The sequence below is a fragment of the Hemicordylus capensis genome, chromosome 11, assembly GCF_027244095.1.
Source record: "Hemicordylus capensis ecotype Gifberg chromosome 11, rHemCap1.1.pri, whole genome shotgun sequence".
Lineage (NCBI taxonomy): Eukaryota > Metazoa > Chordata > Lepidosauria > Squamata > Cordylidae > Hemicordylus > Hemicordylus capensis.
Genome location: NC_069667.1, coordinates 18,785,111 through 18,807,594, shown reverse-complemented (window position 1 = coordinate 18,807,594; position 22,484 = coordinate 18,785,111). Strand labels below are relative to the sequence as shown.

Sequence of the window (22,484 nt, the reverse complement as noted above, 5' to 3'; positions counted from 1 at the left end):
CTCTGGAAACTTTTCTCCAGCCTAAATATGAGAGTAAGCGATGAAGCAGAAGAGTGGTTTTCGTTTAAAAACTACTGGGGCAGAGACTGGACCTTATTCTTACAGAACAGCAGGGCTTTTTAAAAGGAAAGTGAGTGCTCTTTGCCCATGCATGGGTGCTTTTCAAACCCCTGTGCATTCTAGTTATTGGGCTCTGCTGATGTTCTGTGATCCTTTCCTCCAGCAAATTTCTTCTCCTCCAACATGCACACACACACACCTGTGTTTTTTAGGCAATTTATACAATTTACAATACAAGGCAGGAAAATAGCGAAGCAACAGCAGGAGAGAGGGCATGCCTTCACCTCTTGCCTATGGGCTCCCCAGAGGCATCTGGTGGGCCACTGTGTGAAACAGGATGCTGGACTAGAAGGGCCTTGGGCCTGATCCAGCCGGGCTCTTCTTATGTTCTTAAAATTAAAACAGGCAAAATAATTTAAAAAATAATGGGAACATTATTTAAAGCGATGTAAAAACTGCTTGATGGTAGAATAGGTATACAACACTAACTGAGCGAAGGGGCACCTTTGAAAAGTCCTCTTATATTTATCCGGAAAGATTCTTCTGAAGAAGTGGATCTTAAAGGGATGATTTGAGGAATTGGGGGTGGGGTGTTTGGGGTCAATCCATTCCTTGATCCAGGCCAGCTTTTGAATGGGGCTTTAGTTACTTGTATTCCAATCTGGGCGTAGGGGAGGGGCTAACAAACAGCCAGCAGCAAGAGTACGGAAAAGCAGCCTGCTGCACTTGCTTCTCTGTACCAGGGGTATAGCTATAATTGAGCGGATGAGTTCAAAGAACCCAGGGCCCCCAGCTCCTAAAGACCCGCCCCCAGCTCCTAAAGACCCACCCCCAGCTCCACCCCTCCCGATTTTCTTCATTATCTCCCTCACTCCAAGGGACTGCCGGGGTGAGGGGCAAACATGGGCCCCCTCTCCCCTAACTACGCCCCTTCTCTGTAAATAGTACATCTATTTCCTTACACTAGTAATATTCCTGATTCCACTCCACTGCCTTGTCCTTGCATATCACAACTCTTTCCCTTGGATTCTACAGGGGGTGGGCGCTTGCTAGCAAAACAAGCTGCACACAGCCCACCAAGGGCTCTGTAAACCTCCCGGTTTTGCTGCCAACCTGGGACTGCAAAAACCAGACAGTCTGTCAAATAGTAGGCTGGTGCCATGCAAAGCTAATGATGTGTTTGACTCAAGAGGGTCGTAAAACTGGGAAGACCCCAGCGGGAGGTTTTATCCAAGTAACTTAAAAAAAAAAAAGTTCAAAAAGAGGTGAAATAAATTATTGATGCTGTTGGATGAGACCAGAGCTCATGGTGATGTCAGGAGAGGGAGACATCTTGAACATAAGACGACCCCCAAGGTGGATCTGCCTAGTCCAGAATCCTGCTTCCCAGGGGGCGGATTAAGCTTTTTGCTGCCCATAAGCAGCCCAGGATTTGCTGCCCTTCTCTGGGGGCAGGGGCAGCTACAGTGGCTGAGAGGAGAGGGGGCGAGGGGAATGTCCCTCCTTTTACCTTTTAAAAAACCGTTGCTGTATGGCAGGATGGGAACAGGATGGAGACGGCAAGAACTTCTTCCAGCTCCCCTCCTGCCTCCTAAACGACTGCACGAGCTGGTCTGCAGCCCAAGCATGCATGCGGAGAAAGGCCCAAAACGGATTGCTGACTGGCCCGTGCAGTCATTTGGGAGGCAGGAAGGAGCTCCACAGTGGCATTTTTTTAAAAGGCAAAAGGGGGAACTTTCCCCTTTCCCATAGCTGCTGCGCTGCTGCTGTCACCCCCAGAGCGAGGTGGCAAAATTTGCCACCCCTCAAATTTTGCCGCCTTAGGCAAGTGCCTACTTTGCCTATCCGTTAATCCGCCCCTGCTGCTTCCCACTGCAGCCAATCAGATACTTCCGAAAAGCCCACAAGCAGGACATGAAGAAAATAGCCCTCTCTTGCTGTTAATTCACAGCAACTGGTATTCAATGGCATACTGCTTTGGAACATGGAGTTCCAAACATGTACTACGTGCGGCTGTCCTCAGAGGTTCCCAACCAACCCTGGGTCCCCAGATGTTCCCAACCAACCCTGGGTCCCCAGACTACAAGCCACAGCATGACCTTTGGCCCTTGTGGCTGGGGATGATGGGAGTTGTAGTCTAACAGCTGGGGCCCCAAGGATGGGATTGGGACCCTCTGCTCCGTGAAGCTGTCTTGGACTTATTATTTGACGTACCCCACTTTTTAGCCAGGATTACAGGTTACCGACCCACAGGACGCAGTGCATTCAGGATTACGATACTGTGATACTTCCCCATTGCATCTCAAACTGGCATCACTCTTCTAGATGTGGAAACATAACAGCCTGAAGGGTAGGGTTAAGACATGTATTCTCGAAACTGTCTGAGCTCACTTACCTTAACGTGCTGCCTTCTGTTCAGCCATCCTGAGGATCTGCCTCTGCAAAGGTCATGCTTCAGCTCTCCAGAGCTTCGTCTTCACGCCGAAAATGAGGCAGCGATCCCAGGGTGAAGCAGGGACTGAGCGCGCTCGCGCCCGTTCCTTTCTGTCCCTCCAGCAATGACTGCACTAGGCGTCTCCCGCAGCCTTGCCACCAGGAATGTGTGAAATGCACCCCGGCAAGTCAACCAGGTTTGGAGGTTTCAGGAATGAGGAAAAGAGAGTGGGTTGTTTTGTTTTTCAAGGCAGCTTTTGGCAAAGGTGTGTAGAAAGCCTAGAGTTAAGATCAGCCCCAGCTATCATCTGGTCTGGGGTACAGCCGGGCTCAGGTACAGAGCTTCCCCCCTACAGAGTTTGAGGGAGCTGTGTAGAGATGAGGGCTGTCCCCGCGACCCAAAACAGGGAGTGCCAAGGAAAGGTGATCAGTGATTGTGTGCTTGCAAAGATCAAGGAATTAGGAGGGGAGAGCGATTGTGTGGGAGGCTGAGAGCCGGGAATTGGGTAGGACAGCTTTTCATCCACCCATGGTAAAATGCTGGGGACAGAAAATGAATTAGCTATGCTGGCCCAAGCCACCTAATGGTGCAGCGGGGAAGTAACTTCCCTATGGAGTGAGAGGTTGCCAGTTCGAATCCCCGCTGGTATGTTTCCCAGACTATAGGAAACACCTATATCAGGCAGCAGTAATATAGGAAAATGCTGAAAGGCATCATCTCATACTGCATGGGAGAAGGCAATGGTCAACCACTCCTGTACGCTACCAAAGACAACCACAGGGCTCTGTGGGCACCAGGAGTCGACACCAACTCGGCACAGCTTTGTACCAGTCCTATCCAGATTGTCGCTCTCACACAATCACTCTCCCCTCCTCCTAACTTGATGTGTGCAGACACATGACTGCCAATGGCAAGAGCGCACAGCTCTCCTACACTGGTACCCGTTTCGGCTCGTGAGGACAAGCCCATTCTCTGACAACGATCTTGAGACCAAGAGAGCTGGTCTTGTGGTAACAAGCATGAATTGGCCCCTTTCCTAAACAGGTTCTGCCCTGGCTTGCATTTGCATGGGAGACTCCATGTGTGAGCACTGGAAGAGATTCCCCTCAGGGGATGGAGCCACTCTGGGAAGAGCAGAAGGCTCTAAGTTCCCTCCCTGGCAGCTTCTCCAAGATAGGACTGAGAGAGGTTCCTGCCTGCAACCTTGGAGAAGCCGCTGCCAGTCTGTGCAGACAATACTGAGCTAGATGGACCCATGGGCTGACTCGGTATATGGCCGCTTCCTATCTTTCTATGACAAAGGTGATGGCATCTAGATGCAGAAACCATAATAAAACCTGAGAACCAGAAAGCTGCATTATCCCTCTGCAAACTCATTTCACCCCACCAGTCAAACCGTTTTCTCACTCCCTTCCTGCCCCCTATGCCTGCAACCAGAGCGGCCCTTCCATGAGGCATGGTGAGGCAATCGGCTCCGGCAGCAAGATACCCTCCTGCTCCACTTCTTAAAAAGGGGAAATGAGTACAGCATTTGGGGCCCTGCCTCTTACACATTGACCTCTTAAGCCACTGTCTGGGACTGCATCCCTGGGGATCTCCTTGGGCACCAACCCTCTTTCCCATCCGTCCAACACCTCTTCAGTCAAACCTTTTCTGCATGACTTTTGGCATACCCAGTTGATACCCATTCCCAACAAGCTTTAAATTAGTGTAAGCCTGAGCTGAAAATGCCCTTCGCAAGTTCACTCTCCAGTTCCATTCACAGGTTGTGAATGTGGGCATTTTGTCAACTTTTTGGAAGAGAGGAGTTGCCCCAGCAACCATCACAACGACTTGAGTGCAGCGTGTGTGAGAGTATGGCAAGCAGGAGCTTGGAATCCGTGAGAGCTTTCATATCAGCACTGGATATGTAACAGCATTTGCAAACTCTTCTCTCCCTATTCCTTGCTTCTGCTTTCTTACATGGAAGACTGCTATACCCCTGGCCCTTAGAATGTAAGGAACCTCCTGGTACCATGGCAATCTACTTGTGAATACCAGTTGCCGGGGAACAGCAGGGAGAGCTATTGTCTTCAAGACATCTAATTAGCTTGTGTAGGAAGCAGGATAGTAGGTAACTAGACAGGTGGTTACTTGCTTCAGCAGGGTTCTTCATGTTCCTTCTGTTGCTTCCCCACTGTCATTTTAGTAGAACTTCAGATAATCCTGTATCAGTTTTTTCCCAAAGTGGTGATGGCCACTAGCTTGGATGCCTTGAAAAGGGACTTGGACAAATTCATGGTCTACCAATGGCCACTAGTTTGGTGGCTATAGGCCATCTCCAGCCTCAGAGGAGAGCTGCTTCAAAATACCAGTTGCAGGGGAGAAACAGCAAGAGGGTAAGCTCTCACTTCTTGCCTGTGGGCTTCTCAGAAGTATCTGGTGGGCCATTGTAGGGATAGGATGCCTGACTAGGTGGGCCTAATCCAGCAGGGCTGTTCTTAGCTTCTCTTTTTAAAATACTTCTTCTGTCAAAGCTACAAAAGTCTTTTGGATGCCATTTCTGTGACAAATCATCATTTCTTATTGGAGATGTTAACTCACCCTTTGCCTCTATTTAATAGACATTAAAAGTTTCTTCTAACATAATGAACCAAAAATTTTATCTAAGGTAGCACAAATCTATCTTCAAAAGTGTTTTTCACATGAAAAAACATAACTCGGGCAGAAGTCTTTCCATAATGGAACCAGCATTTATATCCCAGAAGTGTTTTATTTAAAATTAAACTGTCACACAAGGTAGTCAATAAAATCAAGTGCAGCTAAACTTACACAAAAATATTTCACAGTTGAAATTATCTCCTCCACAATCCTGCCGGAAAAAATCCTAGAGAAGCCCTTCCATTCAAGAGGTTTTTCCTGACTTTTGCTTCACTTTCCCTGGTTGGTTGTTTCACTGGTTGTGTGAAGGGCCCCAATAACTGCAGTTTGGTTGTCTGGGTGAACACCACATATTGCAAAATAATTCCAACTAGCTGGGCCGGGCGCAGAACATCTGTGCCTCCAGCCGGACCATCCACCATCACTGCTTCCCCACCACCAGCACTCCCGGCTTTCTAGCCGGCCTGCTTCCTCTGCTCTCCATCCTGCCCACTCCTTCTGGGCCGGCTCACCGCCTGCCCTGCCGCCATTGTCTCCCCATCGCTACCCGCCCCCCCCGGCAGCTTCTCACAAACTCTCGCGAGAGCTGCCACACATGGGATTAGCAACGGATACATTTAGGAGAATCATATAGAGAGATATTATCTAGGGTGACTCATATTCCATATTCCTATCTGAAAACCAGGTGTTTATTTCATGTGTTGGTAGCTGCCAAGTTCCTGCAACCCACTGAGTTAAAAAACCAATTTGCATAATCACAAATTGCAGACACAAACAGATAAATGCCTTTATTGTACAAAAGAACACGGGGGGAGGTGGTCTGCTTTTCAGTAGTGCTGCACAGCTAGGTTTCTCCTGTGGATATAGAAGACTTGTAAAGAAAAACAGTCAGATACCAATTGAGTGTTAGGGTTGAGCCAAGGAGTCAGGAAGTCAGGGGACGAGCTAGGAACAGGAAGTCTTTACAGCTCTTCCTGTTTTGGAGGGCCCAATGACCAATCTGGACTGAGAGAGAGCCAGCCCAGAACCTAGGAACACTTCTTGCCCCCAAAGATACTCTAGCTCCTCACAGTTGAGGGTTCCCTGTTCTAGCCTGGCCCCAATATTGAGATACCTCATTAATGTCACTGACAGACACAATATTCTGAAAGTCATGGACTGGTTCTCTTTTTAAAAAAAACATTTGCAACTACTGAATAGCTATCTTCAGGGAAAAACAGGTCTCCCTATATTTAGAAATTTGCGCAACAATTTTGGGAGTGAATCTCAAGACAATTTTATTTGTAGACTCTCTGGTAGTCAATCCAAGTATAAAAAGAACAGGCTTCATATACTCATCACCCTTGACAAATGCCTGAAACTGAACTATATTTGAACACAGTAATACAAAAAGAGATCACACTTCCAACACACAAGCTCTCTGCATGTTTTCAATATGAATCCAACAAAAATTTTAAAACAAAGATTAGAGTTAATTTTATTTACATCCCACCCACCCCCCTCCAATTTGTCATCTAGCCTTCACGATAAACTCACACCCAAGCAAATTAGTGCAGGACTGGAGCCGAAGAACTTCATATACCAGGATGTCACTTCCAGAATACCTCATTAATCTTTCTTAATGACAGTGCGATACTGCTCTTACACCCCCAAGCAATGCATTCAGAGGGTCAACACTGCATCCTCAATGATCTGTTATTTTAAAACGACTAGTAGCAGGAAAACCAGCTGATCCACGGATGGTAAAGATTATCCCATACAGGAAGAGTACCAGGAGGTTGGGGCGGGAAGGGGATCAAAGCAAACACTGAAAAGCATTCATACTTCTGTACTTCTAAAAGGTTTGTGTGTAGTTAATGGGAGCTGCAAGTTTGTATCTACTACGTCGATGGACTCTGGACAGGTAAAGATACAACGTGAGACAGCTGGTCAGCTCAGCAGGGCTCTTGGCAACTTAGGACACACACAGCTTGAACAGCAGCCAGATATGAATAATTATTTGTTTTTTAAGATAGTCATTAAATACTGCTTTTAATGAAATACCTCAAAAAGCACACTTGATGACATTCTAATAAGGTAATGGTTATATTCATTTTTATGCTGCCTGCAGTTGTTCCAAAGCACAGGATAACAGAGGTCTAAAAGTTACCCTACATACATGCTTTTACAAAAGGAGTTGACAGCGTTATGTCTCTGCTTCCTCATCACTCCCTGCAACGCTGCTGTCCGTGGATGCTGCAGCGTCTTCGTCAGCGCCTTCCCCGTTATCTTCTCTTTCAGCTACTTTATCCTTTGGAACACCCTCAGATGCACCGTTATCTTTAGACGGCTGAGTTCCAACAGGCAGCTGGACGCCAGTTTCTGAAGAATCTGCCTCTGAAGTGGCTTTTGGCGTCTCTGTGGCAGGATCGCCCAAGAACGCTTGCCACCCCTTCAGTCTCTCTTCCCTTTCTCTTGCAGTCTCTTCAACCTGGGTTTACAGGGAGCAAATTGACAACAAGGAAGAAAAAGTTGGTTTCGACTTGCAAAATAATTCTTGAGATATATCCACAAGCTGTTTTCGTACACATATCCCAAGAAACGCCTCTCTGTCAGCTATATTATCTGCGCTAAATACTGCAAAATCTGGAAGCACAAAAAGGTATAACATGGCGTCTTTTACTAAAGGGGCCATAAAAGGCTGCGAGAGCCCCAGTGGATCTGAGCGGGTGTGACTGAGGTTTTAATATCCTCCATAAAGAAAACCTGAAATATTAGATTCAATACCCATGAACGCAACAGAGCTTATGGACTGGAAGACGAAGTTTCTTTTATTTTGTATATTTGTACCCTGCCTTCTCCCATGGTAGCTAATCACCTAAATGACAATATAAAAACTCAAAAGCATTAGGTCCAGGAAATGCTACTATCCAACAGAATATTATGTCCCAAAGGCCAATTTAAGAAGTGTTTTACGTTTTCTGGCTAATTTTGGGGGGTTTTTTGGTGTGTGTTTGGGGTTTTTTTTGTTGTTTTTTTTAAAGGATGCTGGCTCCGAAAGCTTGCTCCAAAGCCTTAGGGTCACCACAGAAAAGACCCTGCTCCTTTCCCATGCAAGCTACCACTTCACAACAGTTTTCATGATTGCAAAGCAAAGCAGAGTAGGAAAGTGTCCTTCAGAAACAGGGTGACAAATTATAAGATGCACTCAATTATACAGCCTGAAAGCCTTTCAAGCAAGTTGGAGCACTTGGGAGCCTGAGGTTTTGGCCCAAGCTACCTGGCCTTAGAGCTTTTATCACTTTCCAACAGACAGTAACATTCCAATAACTAATCCTAATTTCTTTTTTTATTTGTATACACTATAAAACAAGGGGAAGCAAGCTTATTGAACTACAATTTTCATCACTCCAAGCCACATTGTATTGTGGCTGGGGATGATGGGAACTGTAGTTCAACAACACCTACAATGCCAAGATTACCCTACCCCCTGCTATAAAGCCCAGGCCACATTTTGACCCACCAAAAAGCATAAGAACAAGCAGAACATATGGAGAGCAGCAGCATTCCCTGTAATAGGGATTCCCAGATATTGCTGACTACAGCTCCCATAACTCCCAACCACAGGTCACTGCAGCTAGGGATGCTGGGAGCTGTAGTCAACATTTGGGAATCACAGAGAACACTGGAGACGTTGGTAAATGAACACACAATAAAAACGTGAGCCGACAAAAACAAACAGCAGCATCAGCCACATAAATTAGCAAGAGCGCGGGGGGGGGGAGTGTTAATTGCCCACTGAAACAAGACAGCCTTCACCAGTATGAGACATTAGTGAGTCAGGCAAGGCTCTTGGGAGGAGGTAGTCCAGGCATCTAACCCAGAAGGCCCTGTCTTGCATCCCCAGCAACTACGCTTCAGCCAACAGTGGGATGACAGCCTCTCCTGAAGATCTCAAGGGGCAAAGAGGATATATATGACTTTTAGAAACTCCCATGAAGCAGCGAGCCAGACATACCTGATAGTCCGTTACACCGTCCCACGTTTCCACACACAGCTGACGCCCGCCAAACCATCGCCCGTGGAGTGCCTGTTTACAGACATCGGCCTCCTCTGCCTCTTTAAAGGACACAGATGCGACACCATCCGGGTGCCTCTATAAAAACAAGGCAAGGCAGAAGCTATCAAACCCATTCAAGGCCTCAAGTACACATCAGTTGCTTTCTGAGCACTATGTGGACTTGACCAGCAAGTAGAACTCTAGAAAAATACATCCTCGCTAGAGCAGGGGCAGATCCCAGCCTGGCAGTGTTTAATTTTTACTAGAATCCCTGAGGTCCACCAACCTGATCCAGGGGCAGAACAGTGGATCAAGGATTTAATCCTTGAAATCCATTCAACAGTGGATTTAACAAACAGGATGTTTCAAAGCACATGCTCAATCCAAGAATTTGTTTTCAGTGCCAGGAGAGAGCTCAAACTCCTTTCCCACCAAAATCCACTCCTGATTTTGCCCCAAGATTTCTTTCTTTCAGGGTAAATAAAAATATTGTATTAGTATTCAGAGACTTGCATTCTGGGCGGTATACAAATGTGTTAAATAAACAAATAAAATTTCAACAAACGTTTCCCAACAGAGAAATAATAATAATAAATAAAGATGGATCCTTGTCCCCAAAGGGATCACAATCTAAAAAGAAACATAAGACAGACACCAGCAAGTCACTGGAGGGATACTGTGCTGGAGGGATGGATAGGGCCAGTTGATCTCCTCCTGCTCAGTAAAGAGAACCACGACTTTAAAAAAGTGCCTCTTTGCCCAGTTAGCAGGGGCTTGATACAGTCACTAGCTCTCAGCCTAACCCACCTCACAGAATGGTTGCAAGGATTAACGAAGGCAGAGGAGAGAGCACCACTACCCTGTACACTTTGGAGAAAGGGACATAATATAACAAAGCAAAATATTTTTAAAACTCAGGAACCACTGAACTACTTCTGAATACAGTTGAAACTCCTTTGCTGCACAAGGGTTAAAGTCACCATGACCAGGCAACATCTACTTACATCAAAGATGATGACTTTCTTTACTTGTCCAAACTTTTCACATTCTGTCCGAAGATCTTCTCTGATCTCATTGAGCACTAAGGGGTCTTCCTGCAAAGAGATGAACAGATGCATGGTGTGGTTTTAAAATAATTGTGCAGCATTGCTTCAGAAACTAGAACTTCCACACACTGACCATACCATTCTGAAAGGCAGAGGCCATGAACCATCATGGCCAAATTATTTGCCACTGATATTTTTACCTAATAGATTAATGTGGTGACCTGCGTTATTTTGTTTTGTTTTATTTATTTATTTAGCTACGAGATCTTCTGCTTTCCCAGATTTTGCTCTGGATAGCTGGGTGAAGAAGGGTACTTTCCTACCTCAAAGTCTTTTGGGTGGAACATGTTCCTGATCATTATGACGCGCTCATGCCGTAGGCGGACAGTGCCCTCTTTCTTCTCCGGCCTCCAATCCAGCAGTCTAATGAAATGAAGCAATAGTAAGAGGTTGTGGCTGATCTCTTCAGTTTTCTAAAAGTATTTGTTGAAAAAAACACATTAATTGGGCATTTCTTAGACACGGATTCAGCACTGGCAGTTCTTTCATCCTAAATAACGAAGCTAGGCTCCTAGCAACATGAAACTGAAAGAGGTTTCTTTTCTTTCCTTTTTTTTGCGGGGGGGGGGGATCTATATCTAATGTCTCTGGGACCCCAAAAAGATATATTTAGTTAAGTTCATTGGTGAGTCAGGGTGGGCTAGATTTTCAGACTAAGGTATTGAGAAATCGCTGTAAAGACTACGGTGAAAATACAAGACAACTATTTAATATAAGAACAAACCTGGGCATGGCTTTCCCAAACAGTGCATTCAACATTAAGAAAGCATACTGAAGTTTATGCAACATAAAGAGACATATGTGGAACAAGAAGCTTCTAAATGTCCTGGACCAACGCTTCACAACTTTGGCCCTCCTGCAGATGTTGGGACTACAACTCCCATCATCCCTGACTATTGGCCACTGCAAGGGGATGATGGGACTTGTAGTTCAAAAAGAGCTGGAGGGCCAAAGTTCTACATCTCTTTAGAACAGGTTTTCACCTGTTTTAAGAAAGAAAATCTTTCAATAGTTCTTTAGCCTGTGTATACAATATTCAACATCGAAAAGCCAAAATTTACAGAAAAAGCTACACACTTTTGTTGCTGAGACACCCTCTTCTTGTAATCTTTGCATTTCTTTTTCTTCTTGGTAGCATCATACTCCCCCTTCAGTTGAAACTGTGCAATTTCCACATGCAATTTGTGGCCTCTAATTTCATTTTCATCCAGAAGTTTTAGAGCAAGTTCAACAGATTCTCTCTGTTAAAAAAAAAAAGAAGGGAAGGCAATTCAGATTTCAGGATTTCCTGTACTGAGCAGACTAGAAGACCTCCAAGATTCCTTCCATCTCTAAAATTCTATGATTTTACCTTCCACCTAAACAAAGGTTAAATGCATTTTTCAGAGACCAGCTGTAAAAATGCAACATTTATGAAGAACATTTACCATAATAAGGCACCCTGGAGTCTCAGTGACTGATCAAAACAAAAACATTCCAAAGTAAAAGAACAACAAAAGAGACAGGTTAAAAATCTGTATCCTGGTAACAAACATGTGATGCACCACCATGAAAAGAGAACTGAAGCATCCAACTGACCTTTAAATAGCAACAGAGCCCGTCTCCTTTAAGGTTTCCTTCTTTGTCTTTGTAAAGTTTAATTTTAGGTTCTTCTGTTATAGGATCACGCATAACGATGCCACATTTTGACATCACTTGTACAAACTCATCTTTCGTAATGTCTGGAGGTAAACCTATAGCAATACATTCAAACAGACACAAATACAAAACGTACCCATATGAAAACCAGCTGTTCAGCAACAATTTTGACAGAAGAATGAACTAGTTTTCCACAAAGTTCGCTAGCATTCCTTTTTAGAGTCCCAGATTCCTTCTCCCTTTTTGAACAATATGCTTGCTTTTAGACTCAGGACAAAAGCGGCCTCTTCCAAAAGACATGTCCCTCAGCAGCACTAGGAGATGCTCACAGCTCCTTGCACTGGAAGGGGCACTGCAGCATGAGTTCAGGGCCTTCAGACTAGATACCATAAACCCCTTTTAATGCTCTGTACATTTCACGCTCTGCACAGCAAGATCTCCAGTCTCTGGGGCTAGGTCCTAACTCCAGGCTATTGTGCATGGATAGCAACCCTAAAGCAGATGTCAGTCGCTGCAGGGAATCGTATTAATGGCAGCAAGCACCTGTTGCTTGTGGGGTTCAGTAAGGTTAAAAAGGTACTGCATACTCTGCTCCATTACTCAGCTGAGCCCTTTCTAGGGCTACAAGCTGGCAATCCTGACCCAGAGCAGGCAAGCCTTACAAATGGCACCAAAGGAAAGCTGCTTGGACCTCTGCTTTGGCACCACCAGGGGCTGGCAGGAAAGGTGATGTTCCACAGAAGGAAAAAGACAGGAGAGCAATTCTTCTTGCTCGAGTGCCACAAAAGGCTTCTTGTGCCATTTGCCAGCTTTTGATGGTCCCACTTGTCTAAAGCTCAGCATACTAATCCAACCATCGCTTTGGGCAGGCTCTCAATCTCAGGCAACAGGAGCACAAGGAAAGGTGGCTCAAAAACAACAGAATTTACTCACTTTACTGCACAAAACCTTGCAATCATTTTGGGTACTTTATGAATGACTCACATTTTGCAATAGCTTGTTGCTGTTTTTAGACTCGTCCTCAGTTTCCTGTAATAGGAATTCACAGATGTTTTTGACCACAACTCCCATAATCCCCAGCCAGTAGTGGTGGTGATGGCCACCAGCTTGGAGAGCTTTAAGTGAGAAATTCATGGAGGACAGGTCTATCAGTAGCTACTAGTACTGATAGCTACAGGCTACATCCAGGCTCAGAGACAGGATGCCTCTGAATACCAGTTGCAGGAAATCAACAGCAGGAGAAAGGGCATGCCCTCACTTCTTGCCTGTTGGCTTCCCAGAAGCATCTGGTGGGCCACTGTAGGAAACAGGATGCTGAACTAGATAGGCCTCAGTCCTCATCCAGCAGGGCTGTTCTTCTGAGTTGTAGTCAACAGCATCTGGGAATTCCTACTGCAGGGAACACTGCCCCTCATCTATATTTTTCTTTTCCCCATTGGTTCCACTTATCTTCCTCCTTTCTAAGGGGTGGGGACTTGTTGCTAGCCTACTAAACTTCATTAAAACTCAGACAATCAACCATGCTCCTCTTATTTTACATCCAGAAAGGAATTGCTTTCTTGCAGGGGTTTACATGATGTCTACACAAGTATATTTAGATGCCTCCAGATTACTACCTATACAACAGTAGTAGAGCCTGGCTTTCATACAGTGGCAAGATTTCTCACACATCTTCAGCAATTTCTAAGTATTAACAGGCTGCCCCTTACCTGTTACATACACATTAGTGTTTCTCTGTTCTTCAACGTGAAACCATCCTAGAGGGAAGGTGATTACATTAGTTATGCTGCAATTCTAAGCAAATAGCTCTTCAGACTAAAGTTCACAGCTATCAAGCTTTAACGGAGTTCACAAATCACAAAAAATTGTCTGTTGCTTTTCTTTACATTAGACTTTCAGAATTTGATAAAGCAGTAGTTTCAGAATAGTTGTGAGAAAAGGCATAGGTGTGAATGCCTATGCAACAGTGCTATTGAAACAGTTAATGCACAATTCTGTAGAAATATGCATTTCTTCGTGAGTAGCAGACTACTTCTAAATCATGCACAATGATCCCCTTGCCTGCATCAGGTTTTCTTTTCTCTCCTTTTTGTTTAAGATCTGATGCTGGTGGCACTTTTTGCTCTGCTGACTGTCGGACTCTGGCTGTCTTTGAATCCGTAGAAGGCTTAGTTTCAGTTTTTGTAACAGAGGCAGATGAATTATCTGAACTTTCAGTGGGGAAGCCATAGTTAGCGTGATATGTTGCCAGAAAGTCTTCAGTGATCTAAAAGAAAATTCAGAATATTAGTCCATAGCCAAAAGTCAAGGTTACTAGATGTCAGTTACAAGAGGAGAGCTAGTCTTGTGGTGGCAAGCATGAATTGTCTCCTTTGCTAAGCAGGGTCTGCCCTGGTTTGCACTTGAATTGGAGACTACCTGTGTGAGCACTGTAAGATATTCTCCTTAGGGGATGGAGAAGAACATAGGAAGCTGCCATATACTGAGTCAAACCATTGGTCTACCTAGCTCAGTACTGTCTTCACGGACTGGCAGCGGCTTCTCCAAGGTTGTAGGCAGGAATCTCTCTCAGTCCTATCTTGGAGATGCTGCCAGGAAGGGAACTTGAAACCTTCAGGGGATGGAGCCACTCTGGGAAGAGCAGAAGGTTTCAAGTTCCCTCCCCAGCATCTCCAAGATAGGGCTGAGAGAGACTCCCACCTGTAACCTTGGAGAAGCCCCTGTCAGTCTGGATAGACAATACTGAGCTAGATGGACCAATGGTCTGATTTGGTATATGGCAGCTTCCTATGTTCTTAACTATAATGCATGGGGGCCAGTGACAGCCCCCATCAAGCCGAAGTGAGCTCAGTCCTCTGCACAGTACCATGCAGAGACTACCATTCCCACCATGCAGTGCTGCACTTTGCCCAGTGCTGGGCCCGGGGGTGGGGTGGGGGCGCCTTTAAGGGAAAGCGTTCCTCCTGAGCCCCTGCATCATCTTGGAAGGCATGTCAGAGTGCTGGTAAGTAAATCCCTTCTCACTGCTTTCCTCCTAGAGCTCTCAAGAGAGGGTTCCGTCTCTCTCAAAGAACGCTCCCCCCCACCGCCAGCACCGAGAAAAGTACAGCACTGTATGGAAGTCAGCAGAGAGGGAAATGGCTCTCACACCGCAGGTTTTTTTGCCAAAGTGGCCCCCACTTGAAAAACAGTGATGCTGTATGTGAGGGACGCCGGAAGTCTAAGGCAAACCTCGCAAACAAATGATGCAGACAGTGTGCTATTTTTAAAGTTATGGGACAGTGACCCTTCAGCACTACAAATGATAATCCTGATTCTGTTTTTGCAAGCTTTTAATTAGAATTTTAATAATTTGTTTTATCTTGTTTTTATCGTGTTTTATGTATTTTAACCTGTGATTTTAATGTTGGGATTTGTACACCACCTAGAGATTTACATATCAGGTGGTATAAAAATATGATAAATACATAAATAATAAAATAAAGAAATAGTCAGGCAAGAAGGACAGACACGCCTCATATACAAATGCTGCTATTGCTACATCAGTGCAAACCATTCCGTGAGCCACCACAGCTGTGCATATCTATGAGATCAGGTCGCCAATGATTTACAAAGTGTTTATTCTCAATCAACAACTTTCCTGTAACATCACGTCTCCAGGGCCCCTTTGAGAAGCCAGCTGTGAGAGTCCTGAAAGCAACCAGCGCCACCCTAAAAGAAACCTTTAGAAGCTGGCACTTTCCAGAACTGCCTGCTTATAAATGATTCAGGGACAGAACAGGGTGACTTGCATCTGTTGACCTAATCTTGTGGCTAGAATGTTGGCATTGGACTTGGATTCCAATTTCAGACACAGAGCCAAAATGATTGGATGGCTCAAATTATTTGAGCAAGCCACTACCTCCGAGCATCAGGCCTTGCCAATAACATGGGCCACTGCTCAGCAGTAAGGTACATGCTTTTGCATGCAGAAGGCCCCCTGTTCAGTCCCTGGCATCTCAGAGAGCCGGACAAGATCCCTGTCTGAAACTGTGGAGAGCTGCTGCCAGTCAACAGAAACAATACTGGGATACATAGTCCAATGGTCTGACTCAGGAGAAGGCAGCTTCCTATGTCCAATAGAAAAATGATCTCCGTAGCAGGACTGTTCAAATGAGCAAGGAATATAATAACTTTACATAATGATAATTAAATGCAGAACAAAGCTAAACACGTTCATAATTTACTGTTCTGATGTGCGCTAGCTGCTTCAAGAGTCACTGACTGAAAGGCAGAATAGAAATATTTTAACAAATAAAAATGCAATGCGGAGTTGAATCCCAAGATCAACAGCCTCTTCCAGTAGCAACATTTATTTGTTTGTTTGTTTATTACATTTACATTTAGAGATAGAATCTAGCTATCAGATACACAAAGGCATAGTACTAAAGCAAATTATGCCTAAAACAGTAGAGAAGGCAACTGATGGGGAAGCAGCTGGAAACACAGTGTGGACAGAAAGTTAAGAAGCAGCCCAAAACCGAATCATCAAGTTCCACCACTTGGTGTTCACAGCAGAGCTGTGCTTTCTTTTCATCTTCTTCAAAAGAGAAAGTTGGATTGTTTTTATTATGCAGCACTGGTGTGGCATACAGGTTTTAATGATAAATGAATTTGTTTACCATAGGGAGTGTACCCCACCACCTTGAAAAGGTAAGATGAGCCCTCACTCCTTTGACAAGCTTAGGAGCACAGGGCAAGGACACGGACAATTTTCCTCCCTTCTTTTGAATTTGGGAGGGGCTCATCTCTGATCTTGTGAAGTGCTCCAAGTGCCTCTGAAGCTCAGCATGATGTCCGAAGCACAAACCTGCCCCTCTGGTAAAGGCATGGCAAACCAAACCACACATTTTGGTCAGCTACCAAGGACAGTCAGGATGCGTGGACCTCTGCAAATAAGGACTCTCCAACTTTTGGCAAGGGAAGGAGAGAGAAGTGCTGTGTTTTAAAGTCACTATGATATTTAATATCTCAAAGGGGTGTCCTTGTAAGAACATAGGAAGCTGCCTTATACCAAGTTAGACCATTGGTCCATCTAGCTCAGTATTGTCTACACTGATTGGCAACAGCCTCTCCAAGGTTGCAGGCAGGAGTCTCTCTCAGCCCTACCCTGTGGGTTACCAAATCCTTGTTTGTAAATCTTTGTAGATATATGATGTACAAACAACTACTTTGTATATAACTGTGCTTTGGTAACGCACTGTATGCTTTGGTAGTTTGTTGGTTCAATAAAAAAATCTTGTCCTATCTAGAGATGCCAGGGAGAGAACTTACAGCCTTCTGCATTAGTCTTCAAACAACTAGAGACTCTTGACTCACTGAACTTCTGCTTATCACCCTACTGCTAAAAGCACAGGGATGCCATGCCAGGCAGCCACAGATCAAGCCCTTGGTGTCCACACAGGAGAACTGGTACAGTGCAAAGATTAGAAGTGCAAGCAAGAAGTACAACACACTCCCAACAAGGCCTCAGGCAAACTACCGTTCTCTCAGTCTCACCAGACTGCAATATGGGGCTAGTAATACTAGGACAGTTACGTGAAATACCTGGAACACCTAAAACATTATAGATGCTGCTGTTATAATAGGCTTGTAAAAACGCCTCAAGCCTGATCTACTGTAGTGGGTAACAATTGCCTCCAAGCAATTAGGCAGTAAGTGTGAAATGGAAGAGCTGGCTCAATTTTTTCACCTTCTAAGCTACCTAATGGTGCAGCAGGGAAGTAACTTGCCTAGGGAACAAGAGGTTGCTGGTTAAAATCCCTGCTGGTACGTTTCCCAGACTATGGGAAACACCTATATCGGATAGCAACGATATAGGAAGGTGCTGAAAGGCATCATTTCATACTGTGCGGGAGATGGCAATGGTAAACCCCTCCTGTATTCTACCAAAGAAAACCACAGGGCTCTGTGGGCACCAGGAGTCAACACCAACTCGAAGGCACAACTAAGATACCACAGATTCTTGGATGTCAGGATGTTTTGGGCAGAAAGGCTAGTAAATACCTAGTAACAGTACCTCCAGTGACTGTTGCTAGTGTCTATCTTATGTTTCTTTTAGATTGTGAGCCCTTTGGGGACAGGGATCCATCTTATTTACTTATTATTTCTCTGTGTAAACCGCCCTGAGCCATTTTTGGAAGGGCGGTATAGAAATCGAACAAACAACGACAACAACAAATGAAAGATTCCTAACTTTTGCACTCCTCTTCACAAGGCTGTATTATTTACCTTTCCTATTTCCATACTGCCAAAGTGGGTAGTACTGAATTTTAATATAACTGAGCTGATGATTACTGGAAGACAGTTTTGACTAAAAAAGAAAGCAACCCACAGAACAAGGGTGCACAACTTCAGCCCTCCAGCTGCTGTTGGACTACTACTCCCATTACCCCTGACTACTGGCCACTGTGGCTGGGGATAATGGGAGTGGTAGTCTAGCAACAGCTAGAATGCCAAAGTGGTACAAGCCCTGCCAGAGAAGAACTACTTTTTAATCCATTTCTGTGACTTTGGAAAGGCTTTTAAGTAATATCTGAATGCTCTAAACATTTAAAACTGCTGTTTTTAACCATTTGTTTTTGTGTGTGTTTGTTTTGGTGAACCGCCCAGAGCCTTTGGAGTCAGGCAGGATATTAAACAAACAAACAAGCAAGCAAACAAACAAACAGAGTGGGATCACCAATATTAACATCAATATTCAATTCTATACACCTTAAAGCCCCAAAGAGGCCCAAATAGTGGACAGGATCCAGACTAAGTCAGTCATGACTAAAACACCACTGAGAATCTACCAGGCCAGTGACTTGTGAGTAAGCCCCAGAGAAACTGATGGGGCAACTCACGAGTAATTCAGCCCAAGGCCCTTATCCAATGTCAGTAACCAGCCAGGGGTGGCCAACCTGCGCGGCTGCTGGACTACAACTCCCATCACCCACCCACCCCCCAAATATCACAGCTGCGGATAATGGGGGTGGTAGTCCAGCAAGAGCTGACCAGCCTCAGGCGGACCACCCCGTAGCCAGAAATATCTGGAGCACCGCACTGCTGCTCTTCCGAGTCAGGAGGCAGCACACCGAGCAGGGGAACTTCTTAGGGTCATCACGGCCCTCCAAGCACGGGCAGCAGTGGAGCCCCCGGGCTGGTGGCGCGCGCGCGCGCCCCCTCCCAACGCCGCGTCACGCGGGCAGGCCCCGCCCCCTCGCGGGGGGGGGCGGGCTCACCTTGGGGAACCAGGCCCTCTTCTCGCGGTCCCACTCGTACTGGGTCCCGTCGGCCGGGTCCGTGTACGTGAAGGGGTCGCCGTCGTCTCCCTCGCCTTCCTTTTTCCCGTAGAGCTCCTGGAGCTTCAGCTGCTGGTAGAACTCCTCGTTCCCGTCCGAGCCGCCGACGCTCATGGTGCCGCCGGCGCCGCTCGCTCCCCCACAGGCGCCTCGTCCGCCGCGCCACCACAGGCCGCGCCGCCTCCCTCCACCCCGGCCGGGACTCGCGACGCCGCCGCCTGCAGTGCGCATGCGCGAGCGGGCCTGCCTGGGCGCCCGGCGCCTTTTTACTACGCAGGCGCGGCGGGCGGCGGCGCTTTGCGCCCCCTCCCGCTTCTGCCGCTGCGGTTCGTTTCTGTGAGGAGGAATCGGGGTGGGCCGCTCCCTCGTTCCTCCCCTGAAGCGTCCCGCGCCATCCTTTTATTTCGCAATAAACGCCGTTTTACAAAACAAAATTAGGATTGACATTTTCCTAGCGGTCTTCATTCCAAATCATGGGGAAGGATTATTGTGATCCTTTTCCTCGCAGGTTGATAAAGGGAGGCGCATGCGCAAAAGCCGCCCTCGTCAGACAAAGCCCGCGGAAGGCGAGATTCCGCCACTTATAACCCTCAGGAGTATTGAACTGCGCAAGCTCAGGAAATCAATTGCGAAACGCGGGGGAGAGAGCGCCCCCCCGTCGAGGCCACGTGACATCAAAAGCACCCAATCAGCGTGCGGGCCAAGGAAAGGCTGGTAAAGTTGCTGTATTCTCCCGCAACAAAAATAGGAGGGGCTGTGAGCTCAATGCGCATGCTCAGGTCTTTTCGGGTTTTCTCGCCTATTTAAGAGGCCGTGGCCAATGGTTCTGGCTGGGGTTGTGAAAGGAGTTGTGTTATTTCTGGTGTCAGAAAATGTCTGCGAGGCTTTTCAGAGCAGAGTTTCTTAACCTTGGGTCTCCAGATGTTGTTGGACTACAACTCCCATCACCCCCAAGTTCTGCACCTTACCCACAGATATTTGACTTGTAGAAAGGGCTGAACCCTGCAGAAGGGCCATGCTCGCAACTCACTCACAGGGTCAGGTTCTAGAAATCAGGGATATTTGGAGAAAATAATATTCAATAACAATATGACAAAATAATCATCTGGTGGTTGTTTGTTTACTTTTTTTAGTGATTGTGTTTTGTTCAACAGCAATTCTAGATCAAACGGATAGAAGAAAGTAATAGTCTGTTGCCTTTTTATTATGAAGTTGGGTATGAAGAGATGCCACCTAATGGCACAGTGAGGAAATGACTTGATTATCAAGTCAGAGGCTGCCAGTTCGAATTCCCCACTGGTGTGTTTCCCACTGGAAACACCTATATTGGGCAGCAGAGAAGATATAGGAAGATGCTGAAAGGCATCATCTCATACTGTGTGGGAGATGGCCATGGTAATCCCCTCCTGTATTCTACCAAAGACAACCACAGGGCTCTGTAGGCGCCAGGAGTTGACACCGACTCAACGGCACGCTTTACCTTTATTTTTTTCTACATTTTATATCTCTCTCTTCCTCCAAGGAGCCCAGAGCTGTGTACTACATACTTAGGCTCCTCCACACAACAACCCTGTGAAGTAGGTTAGGCTGAGATAGAAGTGACTGGCCCAGAGTCACCCAGCAAGCATCATGGCTGAATGAGGATTTGAACTCGGGCCTCCCCAGTCCTAATCCAGCACTCTAACTACCACTGCACCATGCTGTCTGTCTCTCTTTAGGGTATGAAGACTTCCCAAAGGCTTTATACAATTTATTTTAGTTTCTTGATGATAACTTGGGTTAATATGCAGTACAACTTAGAACTAGCCACTCTATACGGTGGGAAAGGCATGCAGCCTGGGTAAAATTCTGGCAATCAATCTCCCAAGACCAAATATATCTTACTGTCATACACAATGGAATGATAATAAAAATAAAAGAGAAACCCCCAAGTGAGAGAGTTATTAAGTAGATGGTCAACAAGCTGTCAGATTGGATTGCTGAAGATGTAAATATAGATTGTCGGTAACCTTTGCATGGTATGTTTAGATCTGTACTGCCTAGTTAGAGGTATCTTCATGCTTCAAGAATTTTCTATTGGAAGAGCCATGATGATGTCGGTCCAAAGATTATTTCACTACAAAGGCATCTGAGTTGGTGATATTTTGAGACACAAACTTGTCATGATGATGTTTTCATTATCTTAACGGAATATGCTCTGGGGCTTACTTAAAAAAAAAAAGTTGCAACAGCAGCAAAATTACATATTTATGAGAAGAACAAGCAGCTTAGTTAAGAAGGCAGCCACTTTTTCTAATACCAAGGCTTGGAAGAGTGGGACAATACTTCAATGTGAGGGACTCTGTTGCTGGCAGCAGAAGCAACTACAGCAGTAGCTCCTTTCCTCCTTTCTGCAGTAGTAACAACAGCCAGAAAGTCTTGCTGGAGGTTCCCCAATCTCCCTCTCTTCCTCATTGGGACCTGCAGGAACACTGCTACACCTGTGGGTCAACCACCAGGGAGCCCAGGAAAGATAATTTTCTCAGGTCACCTGAATCCTTTATGTAGACATAGTAACATTCAGATCAACAGGCACACCTAATGGCACAGTGGGGAAATTATTTGACTAGCAAGCCAGAGGTTGCCAGTTTGAATCCCTGCTGGTATGTTTCCCAGACTACGGGAAACACCTATATCGGGCAGCAGAGATATAGGAAGATGCTGAAAGTCATCATCTCATACTGATGGCAATGGTAAACCCCTCCTGTATTCTACCAAAGACAACCACAGTTGGCACACTTTACCTTTAATTGAAGGGGAGTAACAGCAGGAGAGAGGGCATGCCCTCACCTCTTACCTGTGAACTTCCCAGAGGCATCTGGTGGGCCACTGTGTGAAACAGGATGCTGAACTGCATGGACCTTGGGCCTAAACCAGCAGAGCTGTTCTTATGTTCTTGTCACTATCACCAGTCAAAGCTGGAGAAGAGTTTGTGGGCCTGTGATATTAACTTTATATTGAAGGAGAACATTACAGGCTCCTGGAGTTCTTATTCCAAACTGGGGCATTTCAAGCTTTGACAACATCATTAAACACAATTAACTTGCTCCCTTGATTCCAGTGGGATTTAATCATAGCTCACTTGACCTGGATTGGACCCATAGTATCTAAAACAAAAATATGATAGTTTGCAAAACATATGAATACAACGAATGGCCCATAATTTTCTGGTCATAGAAGCTCCCGGCATTAAAAGAACTTGATGA

The 22,484-nt window shown here is 45.7% G+C and overlaps 1 protein-coding gene across 1 annotated transcript; it reads right to left on the bottom strand.

Annotated features, from left to right (window-relative positions):
- Positions 1 to 5,896: 5,896 nt before the first annotated feature.
- On the bottom strand, positions 5,897 to 19,769 carry HTATSF1 (HIV-1 Tat specific factor 1). The gene is made up of 9 exons (XM_053273764.1): positions 19,180 to 19,769; positions 13,979 to 14,183; positions 13,627 to 13,674; positions 11,858 to 12,012; positions 11,357 to 11,520; positions 10,543 to 10,642; positions 10,178 to 10,267; positions 9,132 to 9,269; positions 5,897 to 7,604 (listed from the first exon to the last, which is right to left on the bottom strand). Exons 1-9 carry the CDS (start codon positions 19,468 to 19,470, stop codon positions 7,320 to 7,322), a joined length of 1,476 nt encoding a protein of 491 aa, XP_053129739.1. The 5' UTR covers positions 19,471 to 19,769; the 3' UTR covers positions 5,897 to 7,319.
- Between the last annotated feature and the right edge of the window lie 2,715 nt (positions 19,770 to 22,484).